Source organism: Botrytis deweyae, assembly GCF_014898535.1.
Source record: "Botrytis deweyae strain B1 chromosome Unknown BDEW_009, whole genome shotgun sequence".
In the NCBI taxonomy this organism is placed as follows: Eukaryota; Fungi; Ascomycota; class Leotiomycetes; order Helotiales; family Sclerotiniaceae; genus Botrytis; species Botrytis deweyae.
This window is the reverse complement of record NW_024066216.1, coordinates 1,266,956-1,294,476: the sequence shown is the minus strand read 5'-3', so window position 1 is coordinate 1,294,476 and position 27,521 is coordinate 1,266,956. Positions and strand designations below refer to the sequence as shown.

Sequence of the window (27,521 nt, the reverse complement as noted above, 5' to 3'; positions counted from 1 at the left end):
CTTTGGAAATATCGAAATGGGAAGATTACCTGGGTAAAAAGTGCCCACCTAGGTATAATCGAGATATTAATATAGAATTACAAACGGAGTTATAAATCATCTTTATTATTCAAAGTCATCGTAATAGTCAGAGTCATATCATATAATATAAACCTTCGATCTGACAATGTTCGCTTGTTTGAGAGAGAGAGAAAGTACCAAAACACTCATCGTAGATGTTGGGTAGGCAGTGGAGACATTGACAAACATATGAGAAACGGGTTGTCGGTACATCCAGCTTAACACCGATTTTGCAGATGAAAATCTGGGGTTAGGATCACTTCCTACCGTGGGAAATTGGGTCAAACTCCATTTGCCCGTATAGACGCAGAGAATCCTCATAATGAAAGACGATGGGGCAAATTGGGTGGATGGGTGGGTTGCGTGATGGTGCCGACCGGTGAGACTACTTTCATACCTTAACTCCGTTTCAGCTGGGAAAGGGATCATTAGACTCAAAATCTAGTTTGTCGCTTGTTGTTTAAAGTTCTTGCTATCAACTACGTAGTATCTATCTAGGTATCCCAAGATTGTGTGTGTTCCATCGCACTCGAATCGTGGCTCGTTTCATCGAAGGACTGATACTCTCACATTCGATTTCATTGACATGTACTATATACCAAACCTATATTACTACCTAGTATATATCACCAATTTCTAGATCATTTCAGATCCTTCCATTACTTGTACCTCCCCCCAAAGCAATAGACAAGCTTTTTTGCTACCTATAATAAGCTATTGAAGATCCTCAAGATCTCATTAACCCTTCAAAGCCTTAACAAATAAATCTACCTACTTCGTGAGTAGGTAGGTGTTTTCAAATATACCAAGCATTCTCAATAGCTAATCGTCTCTTCAGGCCAGGTCTCAATATTAGAGACCATAAACGCTACCAACTATTTCAACATTCCAGGTTTAATGTTCATACCTAGGTAATCTTACATATCTCCAAAACTTCCTACTCCTCACTCCTTACTCCTTACAAAACCCTCCCTCCTCTTCCTCATCCTCATCCTCATTCCCAAAATTTCCCATCCACCATCCACCATCCCCTGTCCAAACCCCTCCGAAGTCCATACTCCGTAGGGAGTAAAAAAATCTCAAAAAAAAAAAATCTCATCTCTAGCGCCCCATCTCACCCATCCAGCCCCATCCTCGGAAATCAGTTTTTCGAATCCGTGATATATTCCCTACCCTACCCTATCCCTATCCTATCCTATCCTATCCTATCCTACTATAACCAATCCCTACCCAAGCACTTAACTTACAAGCTTACCTAGTACCTACCCACCAGGTCCCCAGCTCACATAATAAATAAATAGAGTTTCCCAATCTCCTCCCCCCCCCCCCCAAAAAAAACATCCGAGCGATATCCGTTTTACTGTACTGTCTACGTATACGTAGGAGAAAAAACAGGCCGGAATTGACCAATGCTCTCTACGCGTTGTTTTGGTAAGGGTGCACGTATCATTGCGTAGTGGTCAATTCCGGCCTGTTTTTTCTCCTATGTATAGACTGTACATCCAAGATTGCTCGGTAACTAAGCGATATCTAACGATTTGGTACTTTGCTCCGAGATATTAATAAAGTAGAGAGTAATACCTCCCGGGAATTCCTGTGATTGCTTGCCATCAAATTGAAAGAAAGCATGGAGTCCGCGTATTGCGATCGGAATCAGATGTATTTGAAGTAGGTATGTACCGATAAAATCGGCATTAAGCCACAAGATAGTCTACGGAGTAAGAATGAGATCATCCGAGACCTTCAGGATACGTGCGTCGTAATCTCAATCAACATTTCATCATGGTTGAGAACTTGAGATATCAAAAATGCGAGGAGTGCGGGAAGGAAATCCAAGATTACCTTCGTCGCTGTTTAAGAGTAATCAAGATACCATGTCAGTGGATTCAACGATATGAATGTATTTTATTCTAACTTCGGAGTTAACCTATACTTGTGCTGTCCTCAATACGCCGAGGTAAAATAATCTCCTGGATAGTCCGGCATCGACTGGTATTGAACCAAGCTTCCACCCAATGCTATCGAACCCTTCGAACCCTTCGAACCCTTCGAACCCACCGAATCCAATTCAAACGCCACGCTATGCATACAAAGTAACAAATACAGTATCCTATTCCTCCTAAAGTTTCCCTTGTTACCCAGCTTATACCATAAGCAATCCCCCCATATTATTCTCTCTCGTCCCTTCACTACTATCCCTCCCATTTTTGCTTTTACTTGTACGCATGTAGGGTTGAGGTATCAGTATAGGTTTAGTCGGAGTATATCTCGCTTCCATTGTTTGCTTAGTATCTTCGTCCCTATCTGAGCCTTCTGAGGCAGTGATTTCTTCGTTGTCATGATTTTCGTTGTTCGTAAAGTACGTGTCTACGTCTGATAAATTAGAAGATGACGAAGATCTTGACATGACGTGGTCTGCGTCATCGGTCTCAGTGAGAGGTGTAATCTTTGTTGAGTTTGAGATCGCCTCACGAGATGTGAAAGGAGTGGTTTCACTTTGGGAGCTGCATGCCGATTTTTCTATACCAGCATCTTGCATCGATGTATCGGTAACGGAGTCTTGGGCTGATAGATGAACAGCAGGCTCTATCTGATCATAAAAGAGCATAAATACCCCTCCTTGCGCCAGGACATTATCTTCACTGACTTTGATGACGTGATCATCACTTAAACGCCACCATTGATCTTGTTTGCTGCCATTCTCATCAGTTTTGATTTCCGAAACTGGATGTCTTCGGTAGCAAATATAGTGACCATTATCATGCCTTCCAGAATGGGTAACAACTGCCCGCAATTCGTAAACTGGCCCTTGTATCCGAGATTTCTTTCGTATTCCCGCAACCATAGAGTCATATGGGGCTAAGAGCCATTCTTCGTTGTCATGTTCTTCATCATTGTGTCCAGCACTACCTAGACAGTACGGGCCGAGATCGAGATATTTGGGAAAGCGAATAGCGGCTGTCTTCTTACTCAACTCTCCATCGGGCCCATACGTACTTCGATTGAGATGGAGGGCTAAAGATTTTGGAGGCCGAGCAATTATATCTTGTTTTGATTTGGTAACTGATACCCAATTTTCTATAGGTATTTTGCATTTATCCTTAAGTGTCTTTTCCGCAAAATCATCATTTTCTAGTGCTTCTGTGACGGCCCGTAGTCGTTCCGATGTATTTATGCGAATTCGATTATCTTCCGGTTCGGCCTTAAGCCGCTCCATCAAAGTAGAAAGCAAATGCTGACTTTTCTGTAGTGTGCATCTCTCACAGTATACACCATTAACAAATTCTAGCTTTGTACCTTCGTGAAGCAATTGAGAGAGATCATATTCCCAGCCTTCCCCAACAATCAAAGGCTGACAAAGAGAAGGCGTCGTTTTCAAGCCTTCGGAGTAACCGCACTTGGTGCACACAACCCTAGTGGCGGTAAGTCCGGTCAAAGGATTTGGAAACAAAGCTTGAGTGTGTGATGGTTGCTGACTCGAAATTTTCAGAATATTGAGCTGCTCCAATCCCGATACCCCGCCCGACTTTGTTGTTGTTCCATACTCTTTGTCTATTGCGCCAAGAAGACGAGAAAAGTATTCTTGCGCATCTTGTTGTTGCCAACTACTCATGTTTTTCAATGCTGCCGGTGTCCAGATCCTCCTCCCATTATTCGATTTGTCCTTTAGAGTAGCAATCAACTCCTTCAAAGCATTGGCCATTTTGACATCTTCGGATTTCGAACCCTCCTGTTGGAGAGCTTCATCGTTTTGAAAACTTTCAAGAAAATCTGGCAGTGAGTCTAATGATGCTAGTCCTTGTAGAATGCTATTTTGATAGCAGGAATTGTCCCAATTTCCTAATCCTGCAGGCGTTTCATCGTCTCCCACAACCCCCAAGCCACCGATGAGAGGAAGAGTTGATAGTCTTCTCCTCCCAGCACTTGCGACGGAATCTATAATCCCGCCATGAGTGTCCAAGCCAAATAGACGGCGCATCATCTCACTTTTTTGCGCATGTGTCTGCGGGTATGTCATTGTGTTGGGATTTCGTATTGGCAGAGGATTTGAATAATGGTCGGCGTAATCGAGCAATGCAGAAGGCGTCAGGTAAACTAGAGCGTTCCAAGCCAATTGTGAGGGAGGCAGGAGGTCATAATCGAGATTGATGAGGCCTTGATAGGCTAATGCGATAACAATAGCTGATACCGACAAGAAGGTTCCTATTCCAAATCGTTCCTTCTGATATAATCCTTCAGTATAATCTTGATGATAATCATCTGCTGTAAACTGATCTCTGTCAAAGAGATCATACATATGCCCGTTTTGAGGATTCATGCTTGGGTGGGTGAATAGAGTTGGAGGGATGGTATGGAATGATTGAGTTTCTGTTGAAAGATTGTATACGAAGAATGCGAAGGCGAAGGCGTGGGCAAAGGCGAAGGCAAAGGCGAAGGCAAAGGCGAATGCGACAAAGTTCAAATTATCACATTAAGGCGGACGTGAATGATTAAGTACCATTACTAGAGAGATATTTAATTCTGGAGCCAGAGGTCAGAAGCCGATGTCACGGTATTGTATTTAAAGATGTAAAAAGTTTGTAAAGATTTTGAGAGTGATGTTGTTATGCTGTAGAAACTCCATGTGGTTGGTGGTGGTATGCATATCTAGCAGCCTAGCAGGTATAGTAGAGTGTTTATTTTGAACGGCTTTGTGCTTTTATTGACTAGATGGATATTAATAATAATAGTAACAACAGTAAAAATAACTTCTCCAAATGTGTGCTAATAAGTAATAACTCATAAACATGTGAGGACACCTCGTGTGTCTCTGCCAATCGTGCCAATGTAGTTTAGTGTTATGTCTGTTAAAGTCTTTAGTGGATAGGAAGCGTTGGGATCCCTAGTAGATAGGTTAGATACTGAGTAATTACCCCACAACGAAATAATTCATATCTGCAGATTCAAAGATTCAAAGAAAAAGAAAAAGAGAGAGAAACAAGAAACAAGATACAAAAAGAAAACAAAAGAAAACACCTCCAAAAATAAATACCTTTGTTGTTCATCTATCACAATGGGTAAAACTGCACCTCTGAAGAATAAGGCTTGTAAGTGAAACATGAAATCTTCTCTTCTATCTCAAGACTTCAGTATTAATAAATCCACCAGCGACCTCAGTACGTTCTCGCGCAGCAAAACGTGCATCATCTCCAAGTATCGACACCGATAAGTCTCTCAAAAATGTCAAGGCTCCAGCAGAAAAAGTATACAATCCACAAATTCTATCTCCACATCAAGGTGCCGGTGTGTCTAAGAAGAAGGGTGGAAGGCAATTGAGTTCAAAGGCAAAGAAGCGACAAAACAAGGGAATGGACCGAGCAGAAGCGGTAATGGATAGAACGTCCACGAAAATCGAGAAGAGCAAATACAGAGGAAGGAATGTTCAAGAAAGAGCAAAGACGTGGGAAGCTTTAAACAAAAAGGCACAGGAAGCTGTTCAAGCAGCAATGGACAAGGAGAACGAGATCTCTGAGGGGGAGGAGGACGTCGACGTTGAGGATGATCAATCGCAAGGAGAAATTGAAATGGATGGCACTTCAGTTGCTCCAATTGCTCCTGCTGCGCTCCAATCAGCCCCATTGCCTACACCAGTGGAGGATGAAGAAGAGATTCTATAAATTTGAGAGGGCAATCTTATATTTGCATGGCGAACTGGCGTACCAAAGGAAGGGAAAAGAATTTTGCACGCTCAAAATTATGACTTTGATACCAATAAATCATGAAGGGTTGATTTGATAGAAATATGGGATGATCGATCGGACTCCAACCAAGTACTGAGAGTAGGAATTTTGTAAGATGGTAAAACCATATAGCTGCAGAGCTCTGAATAGTGGAAAGGAAGCAATTCACAGATACAGTTTTGCGGTCTGTGGAACTTTACAGTCGAAGCATACAATCTATGCGCTCAAGATTTGACTGCAATGTCAAATACTCGTATAAAGCGCAGGTTTCCTCAGGAAGAATATCTGCCCCTTGTATTTGGCTTCCAAAAACACATAATGCAAACTATATATGAATTAAGATTATATTCCGAGAAAATAACAACATTTCACTGCCGACTGATCAATATTGATATGAAATTTTACGATAAATAAGATTTTGATAAGTCACTGCACTCCCACCCACCGTTATCTTAGCGTATAATTCTGGTCCCATGAATTCTTTTGCAGGGGTAAGTGCAGCAAGGCAGCTTAAGAATTGCTCTATTTCAGCCTCGTGAAACATCCCAAGCTCTATCTATACGTTACACGCAATTCAATCTATCAACTCGATTTTGTTAGCATCATTCATATATTCAATCTTAATCATGTCTGGGAAACGTATGACCGCGAATCCAATTAAACCATCACGATATCGACCGGGCAAAGCACATCTTGAAGAAGATGATTCTTCTGATTCTGGAAGTGATGCAGAAGAGACACCTACAATTGCGCCGCCCCCAAAAGCTTCAACCGCAATTGGCATCTCTAGCAGTTCACTGAAAGGTGACATAAACGAGAGGAGGAAAGTCGCAGCAGCCAAAGAAAATGCGCGAATTCAAGAAGAAAAGGCCGTGAAGGCTGCAGAAGAAGAGGGATTTGTGACGGAAGAAGAAAGTGAAGAAGAGGAAGAAGGTAGTGAGGAGGGAAGTGAAGAAGATAGCGAAGAGGAAGAGAGTAGTGAAGAAGAGGCGCCTAGAAAGGTTATGATGAGGCCGATATTTATCAAGAAGGAGAAGCGGAACAATTTACCTGGGGCTTCTAACACGGATACTAAAACGGAAGAGGAGTTGGCTGCGGCTGAGGAAGAACGAAGGAAAAAGATGGCAGATGAGATTGTTGAAGAGCAAATCAGAAAAGATATCGCTGCGAGGGAAGCGGGGAAGAAGAACTGGGATGATGAGGAAGAGGAGAATGAGGTGGACGATACCGACGATATTGATCCAGAGGCGGAGCTTGCGGCATGGAAATTGAGAGAGCTCAAAAGAATCAAGAGAGATAGGGAGGCAATTGAAGAGCGAGAAAAGGAATTGGAAGAAGTCGAGAGGAGGAGGAATTTGACGGAGGAAGAGAGGAAGAAAGAAGATGACGAATATATTGCGAAGCAGAAGGAGGAGAGGGAAGGCAGAGGGAAAATGGCAACAATGCAGAAGTACTATCATAAGGGTGCCTTCTACTCAGATGCATTAGCTGCAGAAGGTCTAGACAAAAGAGACATCATGGGTTCTAGATATGCGGATGATGTACAAAATCGAGAGCTGCTCCCAAAAGCATTACAAATGAGGGATATGACGAAATTAGGAAAGAAAGGAGCGACCAAGTACAAAGATTTGAAGTCGGAAGATACGGGCAGATGGGGGAATTTTGATGATAGAGGTCCGAAGAGGGGTGGAGGGGGGATGGGTGGATCTACGGAGGATGAACGATTCATGCCAGATAGAGATAGAGGAGGGGCTAGCGGTGCTAATAATGTTCCCGTGGGTGATGAAAATCGTCGAAAGCGTCAAAGATATGAATGATTAGGTAGTTGATAATCTCGAAGACTTCCTTTGTGTTAATCTCTATCGATGGTGTTGGCATTTCACTCGGATATTGAAAGAATCAGATATTCTCACATTAAGCATCTTCACATCGTCTTATCAATGATTTTTTCTCATATACAAATTCAAGATCGACCTTTGTAGTCGAGACTTGAGATGGTATTCACATATCTAGCAGTGAGCATTCTCTGAGCAGTTTGTTAATATCTAGCTTTCTAGAATTATTACTCATACATGAGGTTACCGTATACTTACTTCATTATGGAATCTCATTCTCTTAATTGGGCGATAGATAGATCGCTTCAGAGTGATATGAATAAGTTCTGTTTATTGTTTGCGATCTTGTAATTAGTTGGTGTATTTGCTGCTGTGCTCTTCGTGTTGAGAAAGATTCTAGGTACTTACTTCGTCGACTCGCTTGAATGTATAACTTTTCGGTCGAGATTATCTAGGATCTAGGATCTAGGATCTAGATAATAAATAAATAATAAATGAATAATGAATTCGTATAGTATATCATACAAATAGATATATTCACTAATTCGCACCATGCAGATGGAAGGGAAGTACTAGGTACCTACCTACCTACTTCCTCTATATCTGAGAAGAAACAGGCTGGCTGGGCTGGATGGATGAATGGATGGATGCAAGTGATTGATATGTATTAGCGAGGCGAAAAGAGGCGAAACGAAATGGAATGGAATGATACTTTTAGCATAGGAAGTGAATTATCGTCTGCAGAGTAATCGAGAGGGAATGGAATGAGGGTTGAGAGATGATAGATGATGTGAGGAGAGATATGAAAATGGGGTTGGATTTTATTTGATATTGATATTGATAGTTTTTTTTGGTGAATAAAGATGTAGTTGTTTTATTGTGGAAGTGTGATTGTTGATTGATATGGGGGGAAGTACATATTAGGTAATTAGTTAATTCTGGTGTGATTTTTTGTCAGATGTACGATATAAAGTAGAGAGATGTAATATATACTACGATGCTTCTAGTAGGTGTTAGGTAGATATTGTGATTGTAATTGTGATTGTGTTTCGAGTTCTAGTATACTTGGACGTCTATCTATAACGATCTTGGAATGTGATAGGCAACGTACAGAAGCGTGCTCTCGATCGTGGAATATATATTAAGCATTGCCTTTTGGATGTCACATTTGTAAGGATTGAAAGGTTTGATTGGTGGGAATGTATTGTGTCATCAGATATAACCTTATTGCAAATACCTACCTAGGTGTTGATGAGACGCCAAGTAGATTTCACCGGGCATATCCCAAGACGTATCTTCTCCACGTTTTCTTCCATTTCATCTATTATCATTTTCCTACTTCTTCTCTCGCGACCAACTTCCACTCCAATTTACGATCCTCACCCCGCAAAGACTCGAAACTTTAAGAATCACCTTCCCCACACTCTCCACCACCGGGGTCCCGAAGTTGGTGCGGTAAGGTTAACTAAATATGCACATAGCCTGAAGGTGGAAAAAGAAGAACCTGCAAGGACGGGCATCGCTCGCGAAAACTTTGATGCGCATCAATCGGAAGTCTCCTTTCATGTCTATCAATGCCGTAAGCTTGCGAAATGCGGAGAGATGTGCTCGGCATTCGATCGCTTAGGAAATAGCTTCATTTTGGCATGTTTGCTGCAATGACCACGATGGACCTCCCGTTGCGTGTATTCGGGTCAATATCTACCTATGGCGACTTGTGGGTCCATGTCTTCTGTTCTTCCGAGATGCAGGGAAAAGAATCATACGTGAAGTGAAGTCTTGGGAAATCGTAATTCCGAGGTATATATAGTGCTGGGAACTTGTAGTTACATGATTTCATTTCCCACCATTGCTGTGAGGTTGCATTTATTTTCAATCTCAAGCTTCCAAAATGTTCTATTCTAGTCTTTCTGTTTTACCGGTGCTTGCTGGCATTGCCAGTGCCATCAATATCACTGCATCTGCAAGTGGTGGGAATGCTTCTTCTCCATTAGCATATGGTCTCATGTTCGAGGACATCAATCATTCTGGTGAAGGGGGAATCTATGCCGAACTGATTCAAAATCGAGCATTTCAAGGAAACCGAGAATTTGCATCTACTTTGGAGCCATGGACAGCAATTGGAAGTTCGGTCTTGACCTTACAAAATACATCAATACCATTATCCTCCGCATTGCCTACATCAGTCAATGTTCGTGCATCATCCAATGGCACATATGCCAATAGCACGGGGACAATTGGACTCTCCAATCCCGGATGGTGGGGATTCAGTGTCCAACCTCAAAAATATACCGGAAGTTTTTGGGTTCTGGGTGCATACACTGGGAACTTCACGGCAAGCTTGGTCGGTGCAACTTCCGGAACCGTGTTTGCGACTGTCGATATACCATCCAACTCCACCTCGGAAGAATGGACCGAATTTCCTTTCACCCTCGAACCTACCGCTGCAGCTCCAGATGTCAACAATGACTTCACCATCGAATTCGAAAGTGGTCATTCTCTCAACTTCAATCTCATCAGTCTCTTCCCACCAACTTACAATGATAGACCAAATGGTCTTCGACCGGAGCTTGTACAAGCCATGAAAGATCTAAATCCAAGTTTCTTCAGAATTCCAGGAGGAAATAACATGTACGTATTCTGTGTTGTCTTATTTCTTGTAGGCATTACTAATCATTGTGGAAAACAGTGAGGGAGACTCTTACGGTTACCGATGGGCGTGGAATGAGACAATTGGCCCTCTCAAAGATCGTCCAGGAAGACCAGGTATGTATTGAGATCCGAATCCAGTCTACTCATGAACGTATTGGCTAATACTCCAATAGGAACCTGGGGTTACCAAAAGTAAGCATAATAGTTTCTACTACAAACATGTCTTGACCGATAATCTCTGGATGCTAATTTTGTAACAATCTAGCACCGATGGACTTGGTTTGATTGAATACATGAACGTGAGCTCTCAATCCCTCTCCAAACCCAACAAATACTCAAGCTAATCTCTTAAAGTGGTGCACCGATCTCAATGTCGAGCCAGTCCTAGGAGTCTGGGCCGGTCTTTACCTCCGCAGCGACGATACACAAGTATTGGTTGTACCTGAAGCCGAACTCCAGCCATATGTTGATGATGTGATGAACGAACTCGAGTTCCTCATGGGCGATACCAGCACAACATACGGAGCTCTTCGTGCTTCCCTTGGTTACCCCGAGCCGTGGAAAATCAACATTGTAGAAGTGGGCAATGAAGATAACCTCAACGGAGGAGAACCCTCATATATCGCCTACCGCTGGCCCATGTTTTTCAACGCCATCCATGCGAAATACCCAGATATCCTCGTCCTCTCTTCGACTCAAGATCTTCGCTCTGTCGGCCCCCCTCACACATCTGGAACGGATTTCCATCAATATCTCAGACCCGATGATTTCGCAGTCCAATTCGACCTCTTCGATAACGCAAATCGATCTTACCCCATCTTACTAGGCGAGTACGCCGTCATCCAACCAAACGCAAATGGTGTACCCGTCGACTGGAGCGCCGCCAAATTAGACTACGGAACTTGGGTTGGTGCAGTCGGTGAAGCCATCTACCTTCTCGGCATGGAAAGAAATGGCGACATCGTCCTCGGAGCCTCATATGCTCCTGGATTCCAAAACATCAATTCATCCCAATGGACCGTAAGTCATTCTTGATCCCAAACTACCTCTCACTCAGACGAACAACCCGTAACTAACCATCCCTCCCCCCAAAAGCCCGATCTCATAACCTTCAGCGCCGACCCCGCCAAAACGGTCCTCAGCTGTTCCTGGCACCAACTGCAACTCCTCTCCACCCACCGCTTCAACGCCACCGTTCCCTTCCGCGTCTCCAACTCCGGGAACGGTACCTCGCCCTTCGGTCCCGCGTTCTACGTCATCGGCGTCAATGATCCCGGGGAATATGTCTTCAAAGCTGCAATCTACAATACCACCGCGCCGGTTCCGTTCTCGATTGATTTTGAAGGGGTGCATGCGGGTGCGGTGGGGACGCTCACGGTGTTGAATGCGCCCGAGGGAAATGCGGTGAATGTTTATGGGGGTGAGGATGTGGTTGTGAAGACGGTGAAGAATGTTACGGCGGGGGCGGGGGGAAAGTTTGAGTTTGAGTTGAAGGAGTATGATATTGCTGTTTTTACTACGTAGATTGTAGAGAGAGGGAAGAGGGGAAATGGTAATGCAAATGAAAGTATTGATTGGATATAGATGAGATTGACTTTTGTATTTTTTTGTGATTATGTGAATGTATGATCATTTTCTGGTAGAGATTCGTGAGATTAATTTATCAAGACCCTGATATGCATGTGACATGGTTGGAGAATAGAAAGAGATGAATTGACATCTTAATAGCGCAAGGGGAAACAATTCAGATTTCTAACGGGGTGCCTAAGTAATCTTTAAATTTCAAATCAAGCAATGGTAAACAGAGTTTGATCCTTGGAAATGCAACTGCACTATACTATATATACAGCTTGACAGGATTAACTTATATAACATCAGATTTCATACTTGGGAATCCTCGCTCCGCACCCTCAATTTGTGGTATGGTGGTTTCATCCTATGCTAGGAAATTGATCGTGATGAATCGACTGTTCATTATTATATCTATAAGATGAAGAAAAGAGTTGGATTGGAGGAATTCCCCGTTTGGTAGGTAGTAATCTTACCTGGGAAACATCTTATCCGGACCATTCTCGTCTTGTACTTGGTTGTCAATAGTGATTTGTGGATGGAATTATTCGTTTCCATATTTAGGTTGGGGTTTTGAAATTGGCTGGATTTATTGTTTTGAAAAAAGTTTTAGTGAGAGGATAGGAATCTTTGTATTCACAGTTGTGTGATGGTGTGAGTTCTATTTCAACTAAAGACACTAGTCTCAATTGTTGAATAACACATGCTGCATGCAATTCCTATTTTAACCTTACCAGGTGAATGGAAATCCGCGCATGGAGATAAATGTAATCTTGAAGAGAAGCAGCCGAATTGATACGGATAGTAGAACAGAATGACTCTTGCGAACCCATTCAATGGTTTTCAATGCCATTGTGATCCCGTGGGACCTAGCCGATTGTGAGGATATCTCCCCATCCAGTATATGATGGTGAATGGAGGAGTTTTCGAAAGGAAGAGGTCGATTGAAGAATGATGTTGTTTTTGGGATGGTGTGGATGGTGACTGGGTTTGGTTCGAGGGTGCGAAGTCTGCTGGCTTGAGTGTGGTCTGTGGTTGATGTGAGGTTTGGGGGGTTGGCAGTGAGCAGTGAGCAGTGAGCAGTGAGCAGTGAGAAGTGAGCAATGAGCGGGATGGTGATGATAGTGTTGCAGATGAAATAGAAATGTCCTCGTATCTCCAAACTTGATGGTCGCATGTAGATTTGCCAGCTTTGAATACCGAATATGGATTTCACTTGGATGGACAAGAATGATGGCAGAAAATCATGTTGTATCGGTACTTCTCTGTCTGTTGTTTTCGCGATGGTCATGATAACGATGAATATACATATGAATATACATATTTGTATGCGGCCTCTTCAAAAAGTTTCAGGAATACCTCACTGTTGTCAACAAAATGATAGTTGAGACATTGAAGTTATTCACACCACACGGCATTCATTCATTCAATCACTCATCCATTCATTCGACACATCCGATGATGTAATACCAGAGTACGATAAAAACTCAAGATTAAGGGTATATCAAACTACACTTCCTATTGGTCCAATCACGATCTTATCGCAGAATCTGCAAATCGCCCGGAAAATCCATTGGTACTACTTCAGACAAAAACATTTTCTTTCATTCACCCAATCACATCATCCTTAAATTTTCTTATTCCGTGATTTCAATTGAGACATTGACCAAGTGATATCAAGAACAACAATATTTACTCTTGGATACCTACTCAGATACTCGAGTACTCGAATTCTCGTCATTCATATTTATCTATCGTCTTTATCATCGATATCATCAATCTCATCGATGCCCTCAAATCACATCCAACCCAAAAATATAAAGATATAATTTATAGACATCATCATGTCGCTATTGTCCTTATCACACGATTTATCCGTCCAAGAAGCGTTATCGGGCATCTTTGGAAGTATCAGTTTAGCAACTTGGATCTTTTTGTTGGTTCGTCATACCTCTGTATCCAGTTTGGAATCCTTCATGCCCAACCAAAGTATGGAGGGTTTATGGTATTGGGTCATGAATCCTCATGTTGATGTGATTCGATCGTTCTAGGTACCACAACTTATTTTGAACTATCGGTCTCAGAGTGCCGATGGAGTATCATTGGCGTTCTTGTCGGTTTGGTTTATTGGCGATGTTGCGAATCTTGCTGGTAAGTTCAAAGATGGATCTGGAGGAGGGTCGCACGATCTGAACAATCATGTCGTGGTCTTGAAAACCATGATCTTGATATTGATGACTCTTCTTCCCAATCTACCAACTTGTCCATCCAAGATCCCATTCTTCGATTGTCACGTGCGTACATTAACTCGTCTTCAGGTGCAATCTGGGCAGATCTTGTCCCTACAGTAACTGTTCTAGCCATCTATTTCTGCATTGCGGACTTTGTACTTATCTCACAATGTTTATATTACAACAAAATCAATGCTCAGAAACGCCAAGAAACGGAATCTATTGCCCCAACTGAGGAAGATCCTCTTCTTGCCCGTCGACGAAGTAACAGTAATATTGGACTTCCAGGATCTCATAGAAGACGCTCCTCAGCGATGAGTGGAAGCCAATGTCATGAAGATACCTTGATCAAGATTTTGGAAGGGGATGATTCTCCAGATGCAAATGCTTGGGTTAAGAATATTGTTAGCATTTTGTTGGTTATTGCTGCTGGGACAGCTGGATGGGCTATTGCTTGGAGAAGTGGTGTCTGGACGCCTACACCAGAGAATGGAGGTGATGTTCCTAAGACGAACGAAGTTGCTGTTGGCGCAGAGATACTAGGATATTTTAGTGCAATTTGCTACCTTGGGTGAGTTATTTCATGGGAAAAGAAAGTTAAAGGACGTGGGCTAATCATATTATCTATCAAGCGCTCGAATTCCTCAAATCTTGAAGAACTATAAGGAAAAGTCTTGTGACGGTATGCGATTTAATTTGGCCCCTTCACAAGACCTAAGCTAATAACCACAGGTCTCGCACTTCTTTTCTTCCTTCTCTCATTGATGGGAAACCTAACGTATGGTGCTGGCATTCTCTTCCATTCCTTGGAGAAAGAATATCTCATCATTAATACCCCATGGCTCATTGGATCTTTGGGAACGATTGTTGAAGATGCAGTGATCTTCCTTCAATTTAGGATGTACGCACCAAAGCCAACTCCAACCACTGCTGTTGAATAGGCGATATATATGATGAACAAGTACAAATTGCATTGGGGGGATCTCATATTTAGTATCGAACCTGTACAATAGACCGCTACTGAGAGCAGAGGAAGGGCGTTTTTGAATTGTTATCTTTTCGATATGCATAGAAGAGGAATTGGAAAGGTAGATTGAACCACGGAAGATGAACATTGGATATACTAATGATAATTAAAGTTTGAAAATGTTTGAAATCTTTTTTACCAAGATCGCCCCCTTTCATTATCATTTCATTTTACATCTAATGTTTCTCATCTCGTGTTTCTTCAATGCCAAGCGCTCTTATAGCAATAATAATAATAATAACCCCGCCAAGCCATCCAATCTCTTCAATCAATCCTTTCCGGCAAAGCGTAAAATCCCCCTTGATACTGTACGACCTCAAATCTCAATTAACTTTCTCATACAATTTATCAACCGACCTCACTCACCTCACCATCTCTTTTGCCATCGCAATTGCCACTCTTTAAGTGTTTGAATAGTCCATGAATTATCAGTCGATTTAATTCGCAAGTCACTCTTTTATTTACTTTCCCTTTGCATATACACGTAAACAAACAGCAAACGCGCATTCTCTCCATCTCCACACCCCACAGTCCTTTTAACCTTAACCCACAACCTTAAACTACGATGCGCTCCCTCGCAACTCTTCTTCCACTCGCTGGAGTTCTTTCCACTGCTACCGCAGCAGGTACATTGGGATTTGCTCTTGGTGACAAGAAGACCGATGGAACATGTAAATTCACCGCCGATTACGAAGCCGATTTCGACACGATTTCCAAAGGGAGCACTGCTCGCATCGTGCGAGGATATGCGGCAAGCGATTGCGATACTGCGAAGGAAATCCTGCCGGCTGCGAAGTCGAAGGGCTTCAAGGTTGTCTTGGGTATTTGGTATGTGGATTTGATTTGATTTGATGAGAACGGGATGTTTGGAGACAGCTTGGATGGCTAATCATGTGCAAAAGGCCCGATACCGATGAATCCTTCGCCGCGGATAAAGCAGCAGTAGTCAAGTATGCGCCGCAATATAGCGATCAGGTCTATGCTATTACTGTCGGGTCGGAATCTCTCTACCGTGGAAACTTCACCGGTGAACAACTTCTCGAGAAGATTCAGGATGTCAAGAAGGCGTTGAATGGAGACTTCAAGGTTGGAACGGCGGATAGTTGGAATAAATATATGGATGGGACAGCCGATGCTGTTATCAAGGGGGGTGCGGATATCTTGTTGTGCAATGCGTTCAGTTATTGGCAGGGACAAGAATTGAAGAACGCAACGCATAGTTTCTTTGATGATATTATGCAAGCTTTTGGTCACATTCAGGATGTTGCTGGATCTACTGATGGACCTGAACTTTGGGTTGGAGAGACTGGTATGACATATATTTTCTTTGCATCTACTTTCGTGTTCACAGCATGCGAAGTTATCCTGGGCATGATACAACGCCATGGTCGATTTTTCATGCTCATATTCTATACATATGCTAACGTGATTTCTAAATAGGTTGGCCCACAGCAGGCTCAAAATACCAAAACGCCGTCCCTGGCACAACGTCTGCACAAACTTTCTGGAGTGAGGCAATCTGTGGCATAATGGATTGGGGTGTAAATGTTTTCTCCTTCGAGGCATTCGATGAGCCATGGAAGCCAGTATCTACCGGTGCCGACGGATCTGTCGCGGATGAAACTCACTGGGGAGTCTGGAACAGCGACCGAAGCAGTAAATACTCCTTGAGCTGTTAGATTCGGAGCTCCGAGATTATCGCCCGGGTCTGCATTGAGGAAGGGGAAGATTCGTGGATAGTATGGGGGATCGTTCGCTCGCACATTGATTTGATATTGAAGTGAGGGAAGAATAGGACTGTAGATTTGCGATTAGATTGTTAGCTTGTTAGCTTTGGATTTCGAGATACCATTTGTTTCATCTTCTTCCTTCTCCGCTCTTTTGCAATGCCATGCTGGCTTGGCAACGTCTTTTGTGCATCTCTGATCTCATCTACGATACTGCCCTAGGGGAACTTTCTCATGCAAGGGACCAAGATTTATCTCCATGTATGCGCGCGCATATTTTTGAATTTCCCATTGCACGTTTTGTCCTGAATGCTAAAATGCCCCTCTCTCGTCCCTCACATTCGTCTGATGGCTTCTGGTGAAAAATGGAATATGTAATGTGGCTCTGGAGTCTGGAACCGAGACCACGCATATGGCGTATTTTTTGCGGGTCGGACCGTTAGCTGTGGTGTTAGTTAGGGGTACCTAAGGTTTGGTAGCTGTCTGTATTGTACGGAGTTGTAACTTGTAGCTGTCCGTGAAAAGACCCTGAACTAATGGGATGGCTCCACGTTTTTTACAATGCTTGGCTCGCCTTGCCTTGCTCACGATTACCCGGGAGAGATTGTAAGATTGTAAGACTTTCGAGGTTGATGGATGGATGGGATGGGTGAGATTTATTTTGCTTGGAGATAGATATAATAAAACCTCTCTATAGGTAAGGATATTGGTTTTTGTAATCTTTTTTAAGGCTATATATCGTAGAGATATTTTTGTAAAAAGGTTCTATTTAATTCTAATATAATAATAATTTTCTTAGGGTTAATTCTAATCAAACTATTTCTATCATATTTTTGAAATTTTAATTAAATTTCATTTTAAAATTCTAAAAGATTTATTATATAATAATTTATTCTAATGATTCTATTAATTTAATAAATATATATATATATATAATTTTGAAATTGAAAAATATAAGAATATTTTAATAAAAAAGTTTTAAGAATATAAATCATTTTTAATTCTAAAAATTTTTGAGATTAAAAAATATATCTTTATAAAGAGGTTATCCTTATAGAGAGAATCTTTATAGAGAGGTTTTATTATAGATATATTACTTATTGATTTATTTGTTTATTTGTTTGTTTCTCGTAGAGGACAGTGATATCTAGGTATGATGATTTGATTGATTAAATTGATTGAAATATTCTGCCTCCACGGCAGTGGCTCCCGGAGGGCCAGCGGAGCGTCTTGTCAATTGATTGATATGGATTGATATGGATAGTGATGATATGATTATTACTATGGTTGTCTTCTTCAATAATGTATTGGCTCGCTCATTGTGCTCGAACCTAAGAAAACTAAGGAACATTAATCAAAACCCCCCCCTTTACTGCTGTCAATGCATTCATTCGTTATTGATTCGTCTGGGAATTTGCAACATACTATATCTTTTTGGAAGAACTATTTGATATAGGGACTCAGAGCGGTACTTGGAATAGCTAGGTAGGCAAGGAAGAGTATCTGATGTTTCGTGTGCGATGTATGTGTAACTATTCGAGTAGCAATATTTGGTGAGGACTGGTTGGTAGAGAACTTGGATTGAGAATTGAGATTAGGAAGGCTCATCGGTAGGAGGGAGGTGTGAGATGAATAAGAATCATGTTAGTTTCACTCGTGAGGCTCTGGACTCTAACCTACGAAAGTACCGGATCCTTCGTATTGAGGTTTATCTGTACAATACTGATTACTACCTTCCTGGGTACTAGGTAGGTGGTATCACGTCTCTCTCTTATATACTTCTTTCGTTGGCCGTTGCTTGTTAGATGTTCCCTTTCCTTTCCCCTGTACGATTCTTGTACTGTACCTATTGTATGTACGGTTACTATCAATAAAAGTTGCCAGCAAGACTCTTTCCCATTCTTCTTGCCTAACCAATTCCTGATTGTCCATATCTTCATTGTCATGTCATTTAATTGACAAGATCCTGAATCGCATACCTCTCTTTCGACTACAATACACCTTCATCCTCTTGCTTCTTACCCTCACCTGCGATTCGAAGTACACCTTTACTCTTTTATATCGTATAATTTGTACTCAGTTCCCCCAGTTCTCCCAATTCCCTGTCCGGTCAGCCAACCAACCCCAAGGGTCAGACCGTCAGAAGCTTTACTCGATCCATTCATTCTTTAATTACCGAACGCGTCGCGACAATTCTACGGCAAATGGTAAATAATAGCTACCTGCGAACTACTCGTACAATGTACTCTATCTGTACGGGTTGGTAATGGACGCAGCGAAGAAGTGAAATGAAGGTCGAATTTGTATTTACATTCGCTCTTATCAACAAACACAAACCCAAACCAAATACCCAACAACATATCATAATATAAGAGGTCCGAGTGAAGAAAGGCATCTCACATAATTTAATAATACCTAGCTAGGTACTTGATAATTGTTGATTTTCTTTTAAAATCAAAAGGAAGGAAGAGAGATACAGTGACAGACGAATATAAAATCGTCTGCCCTGTTCTCCAAAACTTTTGGTGAGTTGTTCCTTTTTTTAATGCTTTTATTTTCTTATTATTCCTGTTATCCGCCTGCATCCTCAGTTCTCATTCCCTCATTCGGCAAAATACTGGAGATTTGGAATTTCTATTCCTATTCCTATGACTCTATGAATTTTATCAATCCGCTCATTTTCTTCTTTTCATAGTCAATATTCAATCATTGATTTCAACACCTCCTCGTACGACGACAGCAGAGGCAGGATTCGAGCTACAATATCCTGATCCATCGAAATCTCCTGCGTTGTCAACCACTTCAACTGCTGAGGGTGGAGGGTCGTCTCCTATTCTTCCACCTCTACCAGAACCAACAATTTACGGTCATACCATCGATCTTTTTGGAACTCCGCCTTCACGCCCGCCATCAGAACCTCGAACAGACACGAGTGCATTCTTTACAGCTAGTTGGGGATCTCCGTATCAGCACCCAGTAGGATCTTCGGTTGGCAGTCGTTCACTCTATCGAAGTGCATATAGTGAAGCTTCAGAAGACTCGGAAGATCTGCCAATTCGTCATCTTGAGTTGCACACGCCGTTCTTGCGTCCTCCTCCAGCTTTCACAAGGTCTCAGACAGAACCGGATTTTGTGTCCCACGACGGTCTCATCAGCGCAGTCGTACTAGCCAACCGAGCTCGACGTCCAGCACATCGATTGACCGAAGACTGGATACGTCAACATACAGGAGGCGGATCAACAGAGAGGAACAACTGGCTCAGTGACGATCCTGGAGAAAGTGAGAACTCTTCATTGAGCGGATCAATCTCAGGGGGCGCAGCGAATTCTTCGGCCTTAGAATCCGATCCCAGAACGCCCACTTTACAACGACATTTGCAACCGAGTCACGAACCAAGGTGGGATTTTGGAAGTGGTCATAGAAGAAAGGATACCGGGGAAACTTTGACACAAGCAGATATTGCCTCTTCAGTACGCGACGAATCCTCCAATATGTCTGTCAGAAATGAAAATGGTTTGCAGAGAACTTCGGCAAATCATACACCAGTAGACGAAAAACCTCTTCCTCCTCCACCTTTAATGGCACAATGGGCAGCCAAAGCTCTGCCTAATCCGACACCATCTCCCACTACCCCGCTAGCGCCACGATTGAAGAAGAAAGTCCCATGGAAGGGCAAAAATATCTTGGTTTTACTTCCTTGGGATGAAGATCGCGGCAAGAGGGGAGGGGCACCAAAACCGATGACACAAAAAGATGTGATTGGCATGCTGAAAGATTGGGAGGAATTGGGTTATGATACCAGTGGATTTAACCTTGGCTCCGATGATGGAGGTGAAGGAGGTCCCGGTCAGAGCCGAAATGGTTGGCCCCTTATGGCGGATGTCGATGCTGAGAGAGATCAGAGAAATTTCAGAGTCAGTATTCCCGACAAGAGAGGTAAGATAGAGCTTTTGTTTGTCATTTATTTTCTTGTAATTGAGATGGAGAGGGTCAGATGAAGTGGGAAAAATCATCCCTTCATACCAATCCGTGGCGTTCCCCCTTCCATTCCTTAATTGCTTATTTGAACTACGCGAGATAATTTTGCGCCAAGTATGAAATAGGGGACGTGAATTTTTACGTTGTCATTTCCATGTCACTTTTGATAAGCAGGTACTAATGGATTGGATTAATGTAGAATGGGATGCTTATGTCGAAGAGTTGAAAGAAGCCAAATTACGAGCTCTAGGGGTTTCCTTGGGAGATGAGGACCCGATCCCTATAATATCACCAGCGATAGCAAGTTTGAGTCGTCGCACTTCGATGCAATACCCACCATTGCCATTTTCACCTCCCATACCAACTTCCTCGGCGGCGAGTAGCCATATGGCTCATAATTCCAATCTTCCTTTCTCTCCCGCTTTGATGCCTGGCAATGGTTTATCTACAAGTCAAAGTTCCAATCAAGGCTCTATTCCTTCTCCTGCTTCAATGCATGCTCACTTGCATGGAAAATTTGGTGGTATGAGACACAATTCGGTGTCGTTTGGAAATGGGGATCATCCTTTTGGATCCCCTTTTCAATATCCACAACCAACCTCATCGCCAGGTGTTTGGTCTCCACAGCAAATGCTATACCAGCATGGTCATAGAAGTGGATCTCCTTCTATGCATAATTTGGGCTCTATTAGATCTCCCGCTTCACCTCTTTCTCAGGATGGATACTTTCCTCAAGGCCCTGGTGATGCCATGTCACGACAAGTTTTCATGCAAAACCAATTGTTAGCAGGAGCTCGTGCTCGCGTATCTCCAAGTCTTCAAGAAGTCCGTGAGAGCGAAGATGAGCAAACGGCGGAAGTGCCCATTCCAAGCAAGAGTCCATCCAAGACACCAACATTGGAAACTAAGCCAAACATCAAGCATAACGCGAGTGCAAGCTTACAGAGAGAGATTGATGACGCTGAATATCATCTCGAGGAACAGTTTCAAAGACAACTTGACGGTGATGATTATAGTCCTCACTCGGATCATGGGGAAATGGATAAACAATTTGAGAACAAGCCTGTACCTCACGTGAGGAATACTTCAATCGTTGGTGGTGGACTTGGATCCTCCCGATTTACAATAGAAACAACTGAAGAGGGACCAGTCCTTCATCACCCGCAACCTCACAGTCGCGGCCATTCCCTATCTCAACGCCCATTCCAGGATTCTGAGCAGGATACTTCAAGTGGTGAATCGAAGACTGCATTACGCGGTATGAAGGATAATGCGAAATACGATTTATCTGATGTTGAGACTAATCCTCGCAATATGGGCACACCGACTTTACAAAATCGCGTACCTGCATTTGGTCATGACAGGGACATTTCTATGTCTACCAATCCATGGCTTGATGCTGCATCTACTCAATCGAAGATTAACCAACCTGTTCATCGCGCCAACAAGCAATCTATGTCAACATTGAATGTTGCAGCGCGCCCTTTCAATTTCAATCCAGCCAACTCTTTTCAACCAAATCAATTCTCTTTCACTGGTGGTAACTTCCAGCCAGCGCACACGGCTGTTAATTATGTGCCATTTGCTCATCAAGGGCCTTTACCTGGTGTACCTGAACTTTCTGGTAATCACACTGTGAAGAATTCATTCGGTAAAATCCATGCCCCAGCGCAAGTATTTTCTCCCAATTTGCCGGGATTTGTACCAGGACACAGCGAATTCAACTTCCAGGGACCAAGCTTCAGACCTGATGCGCCAACATTTACACCAAGCTTTTCAAGCTCCATCACTTCTACGGGTGAAGCATCTGGAAATGAAGCTTCCCAGAACCCCATCTTTGGTGGCCTCGACTTGAACTCTCTTAGCACTTCGAAACCATCCAAAAAGTCAAAAGCAATTCCTATTGTTCGTCCTGATAGCAGTCATTCGAAAGAGACCGAAGAGACGATGGAAGGTAAAGATGGTCGCCCGATGCAAAATCCAAACAATATCAAGAGGATGCGCAGAGATAATGATGAAAGAGATTCAGTGCCTCTGTTCGCTGAGCCAACTGTTCCTCTTCAGGAAACTAGTCGAGAACAGTCAGGTCCAAAAGTGTCTAATGTTTCTTCTATTGATGATGATAAGGAAAACTTTGCACCTTCAAATGAAAGTGCAGACGACTTACCTACTGCTAATGTGAACGGGAAGCCACCCAGTGGCGCGGACTTTTCACCATATGAATTTCAACAGCAAAAGCAAGCAGAAGATTTCAATGCTGCAATTCCATTTACCGCACAAAGATATGAATCTGGTCTTCCTGGACATGGAGTCGACATTGCTGAGTCGGAAGATGATACGGAAGGTGCTGATGAGACTGCACCTAAACAAGACTTACACTCGCAGACAGCATCAAATGCAAGTGGAAGTCAACTTGGTCACAGGAAAATGTCATCATCTCTTTCCGCGACTGCCAAACCCTTCGAAAACCAACCCAAGGAGAACTTTGCTTTTACTTTTGGTGGAAGTCAGGCTCCGGTACTTGCGCCAGCTTCTCCGGTTCTTCCAAAGATTGGTGGCCTCGCAGCCTCGAGATATGCTAATAGCCCATCACCGCCTCGGGTACCCGATTCAGAATCACCAACCTTACGACCTCATGAAGTAAATGATTTCCAAAATGCTTTGCCAGGACCTCAAAGTCCACCGCAATACGATGTAGACTCTGAATTGGAGGAGGGTGAGATTCGAGAGGATCAGGATCCAACATTCGAGGAGATTGATGCTGTTATGAGACATCTTAATTCAACGGAAAGGTCACCAGCCACAGTCTCTAACGGAGATGATACTCCAAGATGGCATGAAACGAGTCCGCGAAGACACATACAGATTCCTTCGATGTCATCTCCGATTCGTCTTCATCCCAATCTTCTGCGCAGCGATGCACCAAGTCCAAGCCCAGGTCTAAGACGATACGCAGATGACAGTCAATTTGGTGATATGTCTCCTGAAAGAGTATACTCTCACATGGGGACCGAAGATGATCCATTTGCGGATCCTCATTCTACTGTTGCATTCGGATCACCCATTCATCGTCTCAATACTGGACATAGTCTTCCAGTTAGCGATTGGGATGATGTTCTCAGTGAGGGTGAGGAGATTAAACTTCATGAAAGAATTGGCTTCTTTGATAACCGTGTTAACGATATCGTTGGTTCGTTGTTGGCTGATAGATTGGACCCAATCGAAAGGATTCTGGAGGGCATTACAGATTCTTTGCATGCGCTACCTTATGCCGTTAAAGCTGAATCGCATCGCAGAGAACAACGCAGCATGTCTGGTGCACTTAGCGATGCTGATGATGAAGATGATGAAGAACCTGGAAGATCTGCTAGTCCAAAAAGGAACGCAAAGTTGGAGAAAATCAGAATGGTCGTGTTGGAGGCTCTGAATACCCATTCATCAAGACCTCAAACTGCCATGACCCCAACAACTGCATCAATGTTGCCCGACTCGCGTAATGTCCTTCAAGCTCTGGATGAAATGAAGGAGCATTTTACTCAATCCTCACGATCGGCTTTCAATGTGGAAGATCTGAAGAAGGCTGTTGAAGAAGTTGTTGAAAGGAGAATGCCTGAATCAGTCAAGACTGATGATGTTTCTGCTATTCAACTAGCTGAAGCTGAAGCAAAAATCGCTGCTCTTGAGCAGCAAGCTCACTCTAGGTACATTGAGATGGAAGAGAGTACTCGAGCTAGAATTTCCGAGCTGGAGGAAAAGCTTCATCGGGCCGATGATTGGGTCGAGGAAGAAATCAAGAAGCGTAGAGCTGCTGAAGATTCCAAGGCTATGACAGAAAGATTTTTGGCAAGTTCTTTGGAAGAAGAAACTCGATTAAGACAAATTGTCGATGAGAAGATTTCAAAAGCCGAGATTGAATTTGTCAATCGACGAAAAGCTGAAGATCGTCTGGCTGAAGCTCAACGTCTCCTTCGCGTCTCATCCGAGGAGGAAGATCGACTTCGTGACGCTATGTTGGAAAAGGATGCGAAGATGCGACAGATTGCGGAAGATCGTGATCATAAGGTAAGAGGCATTGAAGAGTCAAGAAATAAGACAACCATGCGCATCGCCCTTCTAGAAGCTGCCCAGGAGAACTCGCGCAAGACGGAAGCAGATCTTACTGCCACGATCCACATGGCCGAGTCTGAATTACGAGAATCACGTTCGTTAGCACACCGATGGCAACTGGAAGCCGAAGGAGCCATGGAAGCCGCCAAGAGACACAGCGAGGATGCGGAACAAGCCAATGAAACCAATAGAGACCTCAGGAGGACCATCGAGACCTTGAAGAACCAGATGGAGGAAAGTATCCGAGTCCGCGAATCCATGAGATCGAAATTAATGGATTTGCAGGAGGATATGGCCACAGCCGCCCGAAATATTTCACAGGAAAATTCTCATCGTGCCAAGAAGGAACAGGAATTACTTGCCAGACAGGAAGTTCTTGACGCTAAACTTCATGCCGAAGCTAGGACAAGGGAACGACTCGAACTGGAAATTGAACGATTGGAAAGTGGCGAGAGACAAGGTATGAGAGCCGTTAATGAGTGTAAGAGGTTGGAAGCTCTCGTCATTGAACTCCGCAATGAAAACCATGCTGCTCATAAAGACGTCATGAGATATAAGAGAGAATTTGAGGAGGCTCGCGAATCTGGCTTGGGTGAAGTTGCACGTACGAGAAAATACATGCAGGTTGAGGTTGAGACTGCCAATAATGAGGTCAATGTTGTCAGAGAAGAACTTGAGAATCAAATCTCCAGACTTCAAGCTGAGATCGATCTTGTTAAATTGGATGCTGAGACTGCAAAGGAACAACACGATATGCTTCTAGAAGCTGCTCAAACTGCCAAGAAAGACATGTTTGATGACATCACAAGAAAGCATCAAGATCAACTTGAGGATTTACAAGATAAATTGAAGCGACAACTTGAGAATACCATTGTGGATGCTCAAAGATCAGAGCAACATCTTTTGGAGCGATTGAGTTTGAGCACGGCCAAGACGGAACATCTTCAAGATCGTGTTAGTCATTTGGAAGATAAATTGGAGGTTGCTAGGTCTGCTGCACAAGCCGCCGCTACTCATGCTAAAGCTGCAAGATCTGCAAGTGTAGCTGGGTCCTTGCCATCGCCATCACTGCAAAAAGTATCCACACGTGGATTGGATGTGCCAGAGAAGATTTCACCACAAGCACTCCGAGAATCTATCATGGTTCTACAAGATCAATTACAAGATCGTGAATTGAAGATTGAAGATCTTGAACAGAAATTGATGGATGTAGACCCTGAGGCCTCGACAAAGATTAGCAAACGTGATGATGAGATCAGCTGGCTACGAGAACTTCTATCCGTACGCAAGAGTGATCTTCAGGATATTGTGCAGGCCTTGTCTAAAGGAACATATAATCCAGATAACGTTCGCGACGCCGCTATTCGACTGAGTGCTAATCTTCAGATGGAGGAACAAGAGCGTGAAAGAGCTATGAATGGTGGCTCAGCTATCAATCTTCCTAATATCGCGGCTTCTATTGCCGCTAGTCCACGAGTTGCACAAGTTGCAAATGCCGTAGGACCACTTGCCGCAGCTTGGGGAAATTGGAGAAATAAGAATCAAGCAAAGGATTCAAGTGCTCTCATGAGTGGTGGTAATGGCAATGTGACCTCAAGCGGTAGCTCGACACCTTCTAAAGCTGGAGGCTCGTCTGGGTTTCTGAATGGGTTAATGACACCACCCGGTAGTAATGCCAGACAGTTTCCTAGTACTCCTGGGGCACCTCCACCAGTAATTATTAGTAGGGAACCAACTACTTTCGCGAGAGATAATGCACTAAGTGCTTTCAACGCCACAGGTCAACGATTCGCTGCTAGGCAAGGTGGACTTGGTTCGAGAACTGCGACACCCAGACGTGCAGATAAAGTACCAGTTAGAAGGGAAGCATCGGCAACTTCACCGATTATGTCGAGAAGTAGCTATGATACCGATGCTGTAGTGTCAAATCATGATGATTTGGTAAATGGAAGTAGACGTGGAAGTTCACTTGGGCAACCAAGTTTGGGAATGAGCTTAGGTGAAGAACTTGGGGATTTTGGAAGTGAGGAAGGTTTCTATGATGATGATGAAAGTACGGTGGATGAGATGGCTGGAATCTATAGTGGAGGATTCGGACGTTGATTAGATAATTTCCCTTTGTCATTTCTTTTTATTTACAATTTTATTGCAATTTGAGTTTTGAGCTTTGAGGTTTGAGAATTATTTACGGAGAGAGGAGGGAAGGGGAAGGGATGGGGCACAAAAACTTCTTATACCATTACCGCTGATATTTAGAGTGGTTCTTTTACATACATACATATTCTTTAATAGTTCTAGAATGATACCCGGAGCGCGAGTAGGGAGAGTGGGAGAGTGGGAGAGTGGGGGAGTGGTAGGAGGAAGGGGAAAGGGGGATATTGGATATTGGATATTTAGTTTCCTTTGTTAATGTGGATGAATACTTTGGTAGTAGAATGAACATATATCACGTGTAATTGTGTGTGTACTTGGTAGATGTTGAGAAGTGATTGATTGGTGTGTGTGTGTATGTTTTGTGTGTGTTTTGTTTGTATGTTGGGTGGATAGGTGGGTAGGTAGATGGGGGGTAAGTGGGTGGGTAGGTGGGTAGGTAGATGGGGGGTGGGTAGATAGG

At 43.1% G+C, this 27,521-nt stretch overlaps 7 protein-coding genes across 7 annotated transcripts; 6 read left to right on the top strand and 1 right to left on the bottom strand.

Moving 5' to 3' along the window:
- Positions 1 to 2,203: 2,203 nt before the first annotated feature.
- On the bottom strand, positions 2,204 to 4,378 carry EAE98_005007 (uncharacterized protein; the record flags this gene model as incomplete). Its single annotated transcript, XM_038952628.1, has 1 exon — positions 2,204 to 4,378. The coding sequence occupies one exon, from the start codon at positions 4,376 to 4,378 to the stop codon at positions 2,204 to 2,206; it is 2,175 nt and encodes a 724-aa protein (XP_038811278.1).
- Positions 4,379 to 5,113: 735 nt separating this feature from the next.
- Positions 5,114 to 5,717, top strand: EAE98_005006 (uncharacterized protein; the record flags this gene model as incomplete). Its single annotated transcript, XM_038952627.1, has 2 exons — positions 5,114 to 5,147; positions 5,209 to 5,717. 2 exons carry the CDS (start codon positions 5,114 to 5,116, stop codon positions 5,715 to 5,717), a joined length of 543 nt encoding a protein of 180 aa, XP_038811277.1.
- Positions 5,718 to 6,406: 689 nt separating this feature from the next.
- EAE98_005005 (uncharacterized protein) lies at positions 6,407 to 7,597 on the top strand (the record flags this gene model as incomplete). Its single annotated transcript, XM_038952626.1, has 1 exon — positions 6,407 to 7,597. One exon carries the CDS (start codon positions 6,407 to 6,409, stop codon positions 7,595 to 7,597), a length of 1,191 nt encoding a protein of 396 aa, XP_038811276.1.
- A 1,909-nt stretch (positions 7,598 to 9,506) lies between these two features.
- On the top strand, positions 9,507 to 11,791 carry EAE98_005004 (uncharacterized protein; the record flags this gene model as incomplete). The annotated part of the gene is made up of 6 exons (XM_038952625.1): positions 9,507 to 10,246; positions 10,305 to 10,381; positions 10,441 to 10,459; positions 10,533 to 10,566; positions 10,622 to 11,287; positions 11,363 to 11,791. 6 exons carry the CDS (start codon positions 9,507 to 9,509, stop codon positions 11,789 to 11,791), a joined length of 1,965 nt encoding a protein of 654 aa, XP_038811275.1.
- A 1,607-nt stretch (positions 11,792 to 13,398) lies between these two features.
- Positions 13,399 to 15,228, top strand: EAE98_005003 (uncharacterized protein). Its single transcript, XM_038952624.1, has 5 exons — positions 13,399 to 13,776; positions 13,888 to 13,987; positions 14,155 to 14,638; positions 14,700 to 14,749; positions 14,800 to 15,228. Exons 1-5 carry the CDS (start codon positions 13,681 to 13,683, stop codon positions 15,006 to 15,008), a joined length of 939 nt encoding a protein of 312 aa, XP_038811274.1. The 5' UTR covers positions 13,399 to 13,680; the 3' UTR covers positions 15,009 to 15,228.
- A 431-nt stretch (positions 15,229 to 15,659) lies between these two features.
- On the top strand, positions 15,660 to 16,773 carry EAE98_005002 (uncharacterized protein; the record flags this gene model as incomplete). The annotated part of the gene is made up of 3 exons (XM_038952623.1): positions 15,660 to 15,922; positions 15,997 to 16,403; positions 16,535 to 16,773. 3 exons carry the CDS (start codon positions 15,660 to 15,662, stop codon positions 16,771 to 16,773), a joined length of 909 nt encoding a protein of 302 aa, XP_038811273.1.
- A 2,288-nt stretch (positions 16,774 to 19,061) lies between these two features.
- Positions 19,062 to 27,010, top strand: EAE98_005001 (uncharacterized protein; the record flags this gene model as incomplete). The annotated part of the gene is made up of 3 exons (XM_038952622.1): positions 19,062 to 19,080; positions 19,517 to 20,758; positions 21,000 to 27,010. 3 exons carry the CDS (start codon positions 19,062 to 19,064, stop codon positions 27,008 to 27,010), a joined length of 7,272 nt encoding a protein of 2,423 aa, XP_038811272.1.
- Positions 27,011 to 27,521: the final 511 nt, after the last annotated feature.